This window comes from Argentina silus (assembly GCF_951799395.1).
Source record: "Argentina silus genome assembly, chromosome: X".
NCBI classification, from domain to species: domain Eukaryota; kingdom Metazoa; phylum Chordata; class Actinopteri; order Argentiniformes; family Argentinidae; genus Argentina; species Argentina silus.
Genome location: NC_139653.1, coordinates 6,745,906 through 6,759,336, shown reverse-complemented (window position 1 = coordinate 6,759,336; position 13,431 = coordinate 6,745,906). Strand labels below are relative to the sequence as shown.

General features: G+C 48.7%; 1 protein-coding gene across 1 annotated transcript; it reads left to right on the top strand.

The window, feature by feature from the left end:
* Positions 1 to 1,127: 1,127 nt before the first annotated feature.
* On the top strand, positions 1,128 to 6,270 carry LOC310822181 (leucine zipper putative tumor suppressor 2 homolog; the record flags this gene model as incomplete). The annotated part of the gene is made up of 7 exons (XM_083694526.1): positions 1,128 to 1,730; positions 2,212 to 2,883; positions 3,051 to 3,173; positions 4,287 to 4,433; positions 4,750 to 5,274; positions 5,573 to 5,677; positions 6,060 to 6,270. 7 exons carry the CDS (start codon positions 1,128 to 1,130, stop codon positions 6,240 to 6,242), a joined length of 2,358 nt encoding a protein of 785 aa, XP_083550652.1. The 3' UTR covers positions 6,243 to 6,270.
* Positions 6,271 to 13,431: the final 7,161 nt, after the last annotated feature.

The following is a 13,431-nucleotide window of genomic DNA, read 5'->3' as shown; positions in this document are numbered from 1 at the left end:
TTTCTCTGCTCCTCTTTCCCAGCCCCTCATCCTAGAGACTGTTTTCATTTGGCATGGAGGAGATGTGTGTCCCGCCTGTATGCCTCAGGGAAAAATGGGCTTTTCCATGCTCTGTGTGTGTGTGTGTGTGTGTGTGTGTGTGTGTGTGTGTGTGTGTGTGTGTGTGTGTGTGTGTGTGTGTGTGTGTGTGTGTGTGTGTGTGCGTGTGTGTGTGCGTGTGTGTGTGTGCACTCGCGTGCGGGTGCGTGCGGGTGCATGCGGGTGCATGCGGGTGCGGGTGCGTGCGGGTGCATGCAGGTGCGTGCATGCGTGCGTGTGTGTGTGTGATTGATGTCTCTAGCAGGCTGTGTGCAGTCATAGCTGAGTTGGATTATTCCACTTGGCCAGACAGCTTTGAGCATGGGCTAAATATATGTGTCCCCTCAGTGTCCCCAAGGCAACTAACACAGTGATAATACTGGCTGGAAATTAAACACTTACACCATGCTGCTAAAGCCAAGTCATTGTGTTGTTGATACAGAGCGCTCCTCTTATAAGAATTACATCTGTCTGGCACCTTATGAAAGTAGGAAAAATAAATATTTTTGTTTACTGGTACATTGAAAGTATAGTATAGGAATATGTTTTACCATTATAAGCAATTAATAATTTCCATGGAATTATTACAAGGGGAGTGCAGTGTATTCTGGTATTGGTCATGTACTCCTCTCTTCTCCCCCAGGCTTAGGAATCATAGGGATGTTGTCGTAATGAAACTGCCTTCGAGCAAGAACATAGCACAGATCACTGGTCACTGCAGAGGGGCATCTGGGGTCACTAACAAAAACCCTGTAGCATATCATATCATAGTGAATCACTCTCTGTTTCTCTCTGTCTCTCACCCAGACCCTCTCTCTCTGTCTGGTTGATGATATTGATGGTTTGAGTCTGACATTTGACCGTATTAGGGATGGTGCTTGTGGAAATATTACATGTGAAGGCAACGCTACAACTATCTCTCTATCTACCCCCTCTCTCTCTCTCTCTCTCTTTCTCTCTCTCTCTCTCTCTCTCTCTCTCTCTCTCTCTCTCTCTCTCTTTCTCTCCCCCTCCAGAGTGTGCGGTGTGTTCAAGGCCATCCAGGCGCCATGGCTCTGGTTCAGACTCTGCCTGTCTCTGTGACTGACCACTCCAAACCCCTCGACATCCAGCAGTGCAGACCCCTCTCTCACTCCCCCGCCCGCCCCTGCTCCGGCCCCTGTGGGCCTTGTGGCCCCGGATCCACCATGGGCTCCGTCAGCAGCCTCATATCGGGAAAGACTTACCAGGAACGCCACTGCCGGGCTGCCAGTGAGTTCAGCACCAAGACCCGCAGGCCCACCCCAGCTACCAGCTGCTTCAGGCTCCAGGATAACGCCCTCCGCAGTGGGAGCTCCCAGGAGCAGCTCCTGGTCATCAGCAACCAGACCCAGCCCCAGCCCCAGCCCCAGCCACCACCGCTGCCCACCAAGAAGCAGCCCAGAGCAGGTAACTCTGCTGTGGGAGGTGGGTGTGTAGGTGGAGGAGATGGAGGGAATGGGAACTATGGCTATGTGAGTGATGAGGTAGTGGTGGGGGACTGGAATGATAATCACATGCCTGCCAGGAGTCCCTGTAGCGACTCGGAGGAGCAGAGGGATAACAGAGCCCTGAACGGGAATATCGGTGGACCACCACCAAAACTAATCCCTGTGTCGGGACAACTGGAGAAGGTGAGTGGGTGTGTGTATGCGTGTGTGTGTGTGTGTGTGTGTGTGGTAGCGGAGGGGTGATTCTCCTTGATGCTGACATGCTTCACGATACTGTAGATGGTCTTGGCTGTATATTAATTTCTATTGATCAAGAGGGAACCTTAATCACTGCTAAGACAAATCCTGAGATTGATCATTTGGCAGTTCACCCCCCTCCATATAATCAATGTCAGATCTCACTTAAAGTCAGTGACATGCTCAATGAGCCCTGAGGAAAATCATTAAGAAAACTGCTTACAGAACCTGTGAAGAGCCCCCCCCCCTCTCTCTCTCTGCCTGTCATGACACACTGAATTAGATGAGAGAAAATCATTAGGAAAACTGCTTACCGAAATCTATGATCAGTCTCCGACTCTCCAATGGGATGACACCATGCCTTCTTAATTAGCACAGCTGATATCAATCACTAACTGACGACACTCTCTGGTTAATTTACTTTCAGAACATGGAGAAGATTCTGATCCGTCCCACTGCGTTCAAACCTGTGATGCCCAAGAACCGTCACTCAGTGCAGTACCTCTCCCCACGGCCAGGGGGCAGTCTCTCAGAGAGCCAGGGCAGCCTCAACCTCCTCCTGCCTCTCGGTGGTGGAAATAACACCACCACCAATGGAAATAATGGAAATGGAGGGAGTAATGGTAACTGCTCTGACAGCAAGCGTAACTCCTACAGTGGCGGGCGTAACGCTCGGAGCAGCCAGTCCTGCTCCATGTCCGACTCTGGCCGTAACTCTCTGTCCAGTCTGCCCACCCACAGCAGCACAGGCTACAGCCTGGCCCACAGCGAGGGCTCTGGCTCCGGGTCTGGGGGTTCTGGTGGGGTGAACCTGGAGCCTGGACGGACGACCACAGGAGGGGGTGGGGGGAGTCATGGAAGTCATGGCCACTCTAATTCAGACAGCGGGCGCTCTTCCTCCAGTAAGAGCACAGGTTCAGGGTCGCTGAGCGGCCGTGGGCAGCCACTCTCGGACAGCGGGTCCTGTGGGCGCTCGCCGCCCCCCCTGGAGGGCTACGAGGTAGTGGTGAGAGAGCTGGAGGAGAAGCTGAGGGAGAGGGATCTGGAGCTGCAGCAGCTCAGAGACAACCTGGACGAAAACGAGGCCGCCATCTGCCAGGTGAGAGACAACCAAACATAACAATACATTAACTTACTGTGCCTGGACCCCTGACCTACTGTGTCTGTGGACTAAAGGTTGGAAGGAATCCATATAGATGTGGTTTGACAGTTTGACCTCTGTATGACCCTGATCCTTGACCTTTCCCCCCTGCCCCCTGCCCCCAGGTGTACGAGGAGAAGCAGCATCGCTGTGAGCGGGAGTTGGAGGAGCTGAGACAGAGCTGCTCCTCAAAGATGAAGCAGGCCTCTCAGAAGACCCAGAGAGCACAGCAAGTGTTACAGCTACAGGTAAAGGCATACTGCAGAGACATACACAGATATACAGTATGGTAGATATAATGTAAAGACAGAGACATACATAAAGTAGATAAACAGTATATCGGATGATTAGAGGCCCACTGGAGACACTGCAGCATTTTAGATTTTACAAGATTTTACATTATAGTTTGAACACGGTGGACAGTTAGCATTGACTGCGAGTGAGGTGAGTGAGTGAGTGAGGTGAGTGAGTGAGTGAGGTGAGTGAGTGAGGTGGGTGAGGTGAGGTGAGTGAGGTGAGTGGGTGAGGTGAGTGGGTGAGTGAGGTGAGTGAGGTGAGTGAGGTGGGTGAGTGAGTGAGTGAGTGAGGTGGGTGAGGTGAGTGAGGTGAGTGAGGTGAGTGAGGTGAGTGAGTGAGGTGAGTGAGTGAGGTGGGTGAGGTGAGGTGAGTGAGGTGAGTGAGGTGAGTGAGGTGAGTGAGGTGAGTGAGTGAGGTGAGTGAGTGAGTGAGTGAGGTGGGTGAGGTGAGGTGGGTGAGGTGAGTGGGTGAGGTGAGTGAGTGTGAGTGAGTGAGTGAGGTGAGTGAGGTGAGTGAGGTGAGGTGAGGTGAGTGAGGTGAGTGGGTGAGGTGAGTGGGTGAGGTGAGTGAGTGAGTGAGTGAGGTGAGTGGGTGAGGTGAGTGGGTGAGGTGAGTGGGTGAGGTGAGTGGGTGAGGTGGGTGAGGTGAGTGAGTGAGTGAGTGAGGTGAGTGAGGTGAGTGAGGTGAGGTGAGGTGAGTGAGGTGAGTGGGTGAGGTGAGTGAGTGTGAGTGAGTGAGTGAGGTGAGGTGAGGTGAGTGAGGTGAGTGGGTGAGGTGAGTGAGTGAGTGAGGTAGGTGAGTGAGTGTGAGTGAGTGAGTGTGAGTGAGTGAGTGAGTGAGGTGAGTGAGTGAGGTGAGGTGAGGTGAGTGAGGTGAGTGAGTGAGTGAGTGAGTGAGTGAGGTGAGTGAGTGAGTGAGTGAGTGAGGTGAGTGAGTGAATGAGTGAATGAGTGAGTGAGTGAGTGACACACTAATACACGCATTTAAAAAAAATCTTTGAGGCTAAAAACACAATAAATAGACTTATTTCCATTGTGGTCCTCCTGGTTGTCCTGTGTGTGTAGGTGTTCCAGCTGCAGCAGGAGAAGAAGAAGCTGCAGGAGGACTTCTCGTCCCTGCTGCAGGACCGCGAAGTGCTGGAGAGGAGGTGTGCCTCTATCCAGAGAGAACAGACCCAGCTGGGACCACGCCTGGAGGAGACTAAGTGGGAGGTGAGAGAGAGAGACACTCAGGAGGTGCTGGGTTTATGGTCACATCATGTCTATATATATACCCTGCCTGCCTGCAACTTATGAGGGGTTGGGATGGTGTTTTTGTGACTAAAACACAGCCTTTACATCTTACAAAGCTAGATATAATATACATTTTTTAAATATGTTAAAATGGCTATTCTCATTTCTGTAGCCTACATTACATAGTGTGAAATCTGCTGAATGAACCATTTATGCTACACAACTGTATCTGAGCTGTATCTGTCTCGCTCTCTCTCTTTCTCTCTCACCCTCCCTCCCTCCCCCTCCCCTCCAGGTGTGTCAGAAATCAGGTGAGATCTCCCTGCTGAAGCTGCAGCTGAAGGAGATCCAATCTGAGCTGAGCCAGAAGGCTGGTGACATTGTGATTCTGAAGGCCCAGCTCAGAGAGGCCCGTTCAGACCTGCAGGCCAGCCAGGACCGGTCACAGGAGGCCCTGTCCTCCGTCAGGACCCGCTCCCTGGAATTAGAGGTCTGTGAGAACGAGCTCCAGAGACGCAAGAGTGAAGCCGAGCTGCTCAGGGAGAAAGTCGGCCGCTTGGAGGACGAGTCCAACCGCCTACGTGATGCTCTGGCCAACCAGAATGGACCTTCACTTCCTGCAGGAGGCCAAGGCTCAGCCAACAAGGGCCAGTGTATGAGCTTGCCCCTCCCACCAGGGAGGGGATTGGTGACGAGGGGTGGACCCAGTCCCTGTGGATACCGAGAGGGGGAGGAGGGACGTTTGGCGTGGGGAGGAGAGAGTGACGAGGTCAAGGCCCAGAGACAGAGTGCAGAGGCTGTGCTGGGACTCAGACAGCAGGTAGGGTTCATGCTTTTATCATTGTCATTCAAACTCCCCTGGAAATGCTCCTGGAGAGCTACAGACTATGCAGACCAGTTTTTTTTTGTTCTAGACCAGTACTTAGTCAGCTTATTCACGTCTTGATGATGAGTTGGATCAGGTGAGTGATTGTCGGGCTAGGACAGAAGCCTGCACACACTTTGTCTCTCCAGGACCTTGAGAGGGAGGAACACTGAGTTTAGTGTGTTTCTCTGATTGGCACATTGATTGTAGTTGAGTTGGATTGTCAGCCAGTAAAACTGTTGTTCTCTCTCAGGTGGAGAGGCTGAAGGCGGAGTTGATGTACGAGAGGAGGAGCAGTGAGGAGCAGCTGGGGGGATTTGAGGATGAGAGGAGAGTGTGGCAGGAGGAAAAGGAGAAGGTGAGGAGGAGAAGGAAGAGGAGGAGCGAATGAGACCTTTTACAGCCTTTCTTTTCTTTGATGTTATTTCTTTCTTTTCCCTCATTTGACACAGTCACACTTTCATGTCAATGCTGTTTGGTTAAGTACTGTACCCAACGTTCTGCTGCTGACATATACAGCATAGCCTACTGTACTTCAGGGGAGGCTGGTGGAGGTAGAAATCGGAGGACGGGCTCAGTGTAATGCAAGGAATGGAATGAGGAATGGTATTAAATTCCATTATATGCATTACAATGAACAGTCCTCCAATTTCTACCTCCTCCAGCTTCTCCCAGTACATACTGTACTTGGAATAAAATTAAAAGTGTTGTATAAATGATGCGGTATTGTGACCATCCAGGTGATCCGCTACCAGAAGCAGCTGCAACAGAACTATATCCAGATGTACCGTAGGAACCGGGACCTGGAGAGGGTGATGAGAGAACTGAGTCTGGAACTGGAGAACCGAGATGTGGAGGACTACGATGTCCACAGCGGCAGCAACGACATCCACTTTGAGGAGATCACCGCTACTGAGATCTAGAGACTCCTACATCACCATGACTACAGAACCAACCAGCGCTCAGACATGACACCATCACTGCTACAGAGATGTCGACCACACAAGGAACATCTGACCAAGACTACATGTGGTTTAATTACCTTGACTACAAGTACCAGCATGCATCACTTCTATGGACTGTATGCTGTTACAAAGATGAAGGGTGCATCCTCTACACTAGATCATTTAGATTAAATTACCCTTTGACCGCATAGGGTGTCTCCTTACTGCTACCTGGGTTTGACTACCCAACCACAGTACCAGCACAAAACAATTACTCTCCTCAATGCGGGCCGTATTGTATTTGGACTACTCTAACACAGTCAGGGTATTAAAAACAATGGAAGATTCATGCAAAAAAGCACAGGAGGATAACCACCTGACCACTAGCACATAATGATGACATCATAATGATGACCTCACCACCCCTCTGCAATGTCTATCTGTAGGACTCATCACTAAGGCAACGATATGATGATACAGTACCCCTTTTACAGTATGTGTACATGTGTGTACATGTCATGCAGTGTTCAATGGATTAGCAACCTATCTTGGAGCTCACAGAGTGGAGACCGACAGACCTACAGAACAGTATGGTAACGGCACAGAAGGCACAACCAGTAGCCTATTCAATTGGCCAAAAAATACTGTATGGTTTCATATTCTGTCACCTGTATTAGAAGCTACAAAAAAATGTGGAAATTCTATGGAGTATTTGGAATGGAATGTATTGACTCTTGGCACAAATAGCAAATGCAACAGTGCAGTGGCAAAATAATAGACACCAAGGAAACACACTATGGGATCGTTTTGCACAAAAGCTCCTGCTCTCTACAGTCCAAGGTGCTATTTCACTCCTCCTTGTTAAAGGTATCAGCAAACTTACTATATCATGGACTTATAACCCCTGCTGCTTGTATCTCACATGTGAATATTCTTTTTTGCCATTGACAGAACCATAGATGTAAATTGATATCCACACTTCAAGAAATCAAGGATAGACTGAGGGAGGTAGTGAGATGGACATGGAAACCAAAAACTCAAATGAAACACTTCTGCTTCACACCTGTCCCTCCCTCGCTTCACACCTGTCCCTCCCTCGCTTCACACCTGTCCCTCCCTCGCCAAGCAAGCAGTCACTGTACTTTATCAGTGTGGGAGCTACAGCAGTAGTGCTGCTCTACAGGGTCAGCTCCTCCACAGCATCTCTCATATGGCCAGCTCTGTTTTTGGATACAAATACAAACATGTAGCACTACAAGGGAGAGCAGCATGGGAAACGTTCAGCACATACTGTATATACAGTAGCTGCTCTCTCTCTCTCTCTCTCTCTCTTTCTTTCTCTCTCTCTCTCTCTCTCTCTCTCTCCTGTTTACAAGCACAAACTTTCATATTAGACGACAAAGCATTGGTCAACTCAAGCTGCGCATCAAAGATATCAACAGACGCAATGACTGCTGGGATTCTACCCAGAGCGTTGAGTGGCACACAGACGGCACTCAGGGGAACTTCAGTTAGAAGTTTTGTTTTTACTACCACAACATCCCTGGAGTGGATATCCTGTTGCTCTCCACTGATACCTCTCTCTGTCTCTGTGCCACCTCCACACACTCTGGACCTAGGGGGAGGACACTATTCTCATACACACACACACACACACACACACACACACACACACACACACACACACACACACAGACACAGACACAGACAGAAGACTAAATAACACTTTCCTAGTCTTCATATCTCTCCCAGCCTGTAGACATGTAGATAGTATGGATGGCATGAGTGCATGTCTTTGTCACGACCATGGTGATGATGGTCCATGTGATGTAGGGGGCTGTGGTGAGATAAAGCATGAGAGATCCTGATTTTGGAGCAGTTGTGTTTCAGCCCTCAGAGTAGAATGAAATGGAGTGACACCTTTGGCGATCCATTGGGAAACGCATGTTAACATGAGTAGACTGTTTTACTTCTCCATAGGCATCATATACATTTATGCAGGGTTCATTTGTGTGTAACACTTATTTGGTTTACAGATTTTACAGAGCAGTGTTAAAAAGGAATAATGGATCAATGGAAATCTATACGATGATGTATATTTTTTTATATAGCACCTGAAGATATTTTGTAGTAACACTGGTACCATTGTGAGTTTAATATACAAATTATAAAGAGTTCTATATATCTATACAGCATCACATATACAGTATGCATACCCCAAATGAGTGATCAATAGCAAATGAAGGGGGCACTCGAAAGAGTACAGCGAACATTATATGCATGAAATCAGAAATGTAGAAAGATATCCAGCTTTTAGCTGAGGTTTGCAGTGGTCAGCATAAAAACGACTTCCCCTCTGCTATTGCGATTGATCTTTCATTTGGTTGTCAATATCATCAGAATCACCTAATATCATCCTCATTGTGTGTTGTGATAATCATCTTCATCTTGGACAGGACTAGAAACAGTTAGTATGAGGGTCTTGGTCACCAGATTCAGGGCTAACTAAAGCCAGGTATTATCATTTGCTTCTCTAGGGAATATTTAGGATGCCATTTTGTACAATGGAACTCATGTAGACTTAACCTAATAACACAAGAAGCATTTCAACTAATCCAACTAACATCTAAAACACATTGTTCTCATCATAAATACATACTTATCTTCACTTATTTCAAGTCACAGTGTGTGTGCATCCAATAGCGTTCTGCAGTGGCTTGATACCCAGAGAGAGAAACTGACAGAAACACATACTGACATTACCATGTGGCCAGGGATATAATGTGTTTGAATGGAGAGAGTTAATTTCCCAAATGTGCAGTTGTTCCCCTTTAAGGTGCTTGGTCACCTGGGTTGTTGGTCACCCAGACTGTTAATACTGTCCATCTCCAGACTGTCACCAGTGTGGATGTAGCAGTGCTGTACCTGTAGCACACCTGTAGCAGGTGAAGTGCACTTGGGACCCCCACATCGAAGGCACAGTGCACTCTGTACTCTTTTTCACATATCTTACTTTTCTTCATAACCTCATCATAACCATTTTTCTGTGTAAATATGTTTAACAGTGAATGATATACAGTGAGTGACATATTCTAGTATTTTATTCAGACAAAATATCTATTTCAAATGTAGCCACTGTGACTAGACCAAAGCAACGTAACACGTTTGTTTTTATTTGTGTTGTTTGTTTTTTCTTCCTTTTTGTGCATATTTTCGTGTTTTAGTGTTTTATTTCTTTATTAATCCATAGTGTATGTATGTAGTCGTACATATATATTTTCAAGCTGTAAATTTCTTGTACAAAATGGCTGTTTTTCATTAAAGAACAAAATGTCACCTTGAAGTAACTGTTGTCTCAATTATTGGTGCGAAGAGGTGACTACAGATATGTAGAATCATCTCTTATAAACTGTATTCCTGTAACGTCCCATCCTGTGCATTAGTACTGGTGAGCCGAACCACTTTTTCTGCCAATCCCTCTCGTACTCTCACTCCTGCACGTCTTATCGCTCCAACTCAGACTCTCAATCATTCTGTATTTGTGGACTCTGGATCTGATGGGAATTTTATTGATTGGAGGTTAGCCAAGAGACTGGACATTGTTCCCCAGGTCAAACCTTTAGAGGCTAGCCTCCTAGAGGGCACCTCTACTCCTTATCGGCCCCTGAGACGGAGGCTATGAAGGAGTACATTGACTCTTCCCTTGCTGCTGGCATCATTCGCCCATCCTCATCTCCTGCTGGGGCTGGTTTCTTTTTTGTGGATAAGGAGGATAAGACACTTCGTCCCTGCACTGACTATCAAGGCCTAAATAATATCACCATAAAGAACAGGTACGCTTTTGAATGATTACAAGAGCCAAAGATCTTCACTAAGCTGGATCTATGTAATGCTTATCATTTGGTTAGGATAAGGGAGGGGGACGAATGGAAGACGGCTTTCAATACTCCCAGTGGTCATTATGAGTACCTGGTTATGCTGTTTGGACTCACTAATGCTCTGGCTGTTTTTCAGGCTCTGGTAAGCGTTGAATTTGTCTAATTTTTTCCCCTGACGAGGAAACCCGTGTCCAGCATGTTCACCAAGTTCTTCAGCGACTACTCGATCACCAGCTATTCGTCAAAGCAGAGAAATGTGAATTCCATGCCTCCACCATTACTTTCCTGGGATTCATCGTCTCGGAGGATAATATTCAAATGGACCCGGCTAAGGTTAGTGTAGTCGCTGAATGGGCCACTCCCACTAACAGGAAACTAGTGCAACGTTTTTGGGGTTTTGCACATTTTTACAGGCTGTTTATTCAGAATTTTAGCATTGTTGCCGCCCCACTGCATGCCCTCACCTCCCTCCTCGGTCAGATTTCAGTGGTCTCCCCAGGCGGAGCAGGCCTTCCGGAGGTTAAAGAGAGTGCTTCACCTCAGCGCCCATCCTCACTCTTCCAAATCCCCGTCAGCAGTTTGTGGTGGAAGTTGATGCCTCGGACGTGGGCATTGGGGCGGTCCTCTCCCAGCGGTCCCAGAAGGACAACAAGCTCCATCCGTGTGCCTTTCTTTCTCAGAGACTTTCTCCCGCTGAAAGGAATTATGACGTGGGAAACAGGGAGTTGTTGGCCATCAAGGCAGCTCTGGAGGAGTGGCGTCACTGCTTGGAGGGAGCGGAACATCCTTTCTTGGTATGGACCGATCCTAAAAACCTACAGTAAATCAGGACCGCCAAACGTCTCAACTCCAGGCAGGCCGGATGGGCTCTATTTTTTAATAGATTCGATTTTTCTTTGTCCTACCGGCTCGGTTCAAAGAATGGTAAGCCTTATGCTCTGTCTCGCCTGTTTGACCCTGACTCTGCCCAAAGGGCTTCCACCAACATTCTGCCCTCTTCCTGTGTGGTGGGGGCTGTTACATGGTGTATTGAGGAAGAGGTCAAACAGGTGAGTGTTGATGTCCCTGTTCCGGATGGCTGTCCTACGAACCGGTTGTTTGTCCCTCTCTCCCAGCGCTCACAGGTGATCCATTGGGCTCACACCTCTCTCCTCTCTTGTCACCCTGGAGTACGACAGACTCTATTCATGATCAGGCAATGCTTTTGGTGGCCTTCCATGGAAAGGGAGGTGGGGGAGTACGTGGCTGCCTCTCCTCTATGCGCCCGTAACAAGGTCTCCCGACGTCCGCCTCCTGGTCTCCTGCACTCACTCCCTGTGCCTCATCGCCCCTGGTCTGACATCTCTCTGGACTTCGTCAAGGGGTTACTCCCCTCGGAAGGTAACACCACCATTCTGACTGTGGTGAACAGATTTTCTAAAATGGTGCATTTTATCCCTCTGCCCAAATTGCCGTCCGCCAAGGAGATGGGGGAGACAATGTTATTTAATGTGTTCTGTATTCATGGATTCCCTAGGGATGTGGTGTCAGACCGGGGGCCACCATTCTGCTCACTCCTCGGGGCCACCATCAGCTTCTCCTCTGGGTATCACCCTCAGTCTAACGGCCAGAGCGAGCAGCTAAACCAGGAGTTGGAGACCTGCCTACGGTGTCTCGTCTCCCAAAGCCCGGCCACCTGGAGCAGGCACCTCATCTGGGGCGAATACGCTCATAACACCCTGCAGGGCTTTGCCTCTGGCCTCTCCTCCTTCCAGTGCGCCTACAGATACCAGCCGCCATTGTTCCCGGACCTGGAGACGGATGTCAGCGTTCCTTCTGCCCAGGCATTCGTCCGGCGTTGCTGCCGTATCTGGAGCCGGGCCCGGAAGGTGCTCCTGAGAACCGTGGCCCGGTATAAGAAGATGGCAGACCATCGGCGAACTCCCGCTCCCTCTTACCGGCCTGGGCAGAAGGTATGGCTGTCCACAAGGGACCTTCACCTTCGGGTGAAATCCTGCAAGCTGGCACCCCAGTTTGTGGGTCCCTTCCCCATTTCAAAAATTGTCAATCCTGTGGCTGTGTGTCTTAGACTTGCCAGATCCCTGAGGGTGCTCCCTATGTTCCACGTGGCAAAGGTCAAGCCGGTGAGGAAGAGTTCCCTGGTTCCCACCTCCAGGCCCTCCCCACCCCCCCATTCATCGATGGAGGACCAGTGTATACGGTTAAGCGGCTCCTGGCAGTTCATAGCCGAGGTCGGGTTCGCCAGTACCTGATGGACTGGGAGGGGTACGGGCCTGAGGCAAGGTCTTGGGTCCCCATCAGGGACATTGTGGACCCGGACCTCATCCGGGATTTCCATTTTGCCCATCTTGACCTGCCTGGGACATCAGGTGCCGTCCCTGGGGTGGGGGGGGGGGGGTACTGTAACGTCCCACCCTGTGCATGAGTGTTGTTTGTCTTTGTTTTTGTTATTTATTTAATTCCTGTTGTACTCACGTTGTTTTTCGTTTCTGTCACTTCGTTATCTGCCCTTGTGTATTTTCCCGCTTGTGTAATTGTCTACCCTGCCCCGATTGTTTTCACCTGTTGCTTATCATTATTCCCTGTGTATATAGTCTGTGTGCTCCTCTGTCTTGTCACAAGTTTGTTTATTGAGCATCCGTATTAATACGTTCCAGCAATTACCCTAGTGTCTAGTTTTCTTGGTTTTGATCTTTGAGTGTTTTTTGACTTTGCCTTTTTGCCTTCTGTACTGTACCGTACTCTGTTTTGCCTACCCCTTTCTGGATATACACACCTATTGATTTCCCACCTGTGTACCCAACCCTCTTGCATGTAAAACTATTCTTTTGGATCAAGTCTGAGTTGTGCGGTTGAGTCCTCTGCCTTCGTACTCGTTATTATAATTCCCCTACATAGTGACAAGGACACTCAAATCAGGAGAAACAGTGAGACATCAATACAGTGTAAGTAATGTGAACATTTAATGTGGTAAATTCACAAGTCATCTCAAGTAATGTGCTCTTGTCATACAGTATGGATGGATCTGAAGGCATTATGGATGCATCTTATTACATGTATATAACAGTTCTGCCTTTGAGTAGCATTTGTCACAAACCAGACTCACACCCTGTAGCCAATGTCTCAGCCCCTCTTAGCCCTACTGCCATGTGTGGATGTAAGGCACTATGCATATGTACAGTATGTATTTACTGCAGCCCCCAGCCCATCTCTCTTAGCCCTAGGCCCTAACTCCTAGCCCCTGACTCCCAGCCCAAGCCCCTGACTCACAGCCCCAGCCCATGACTCCC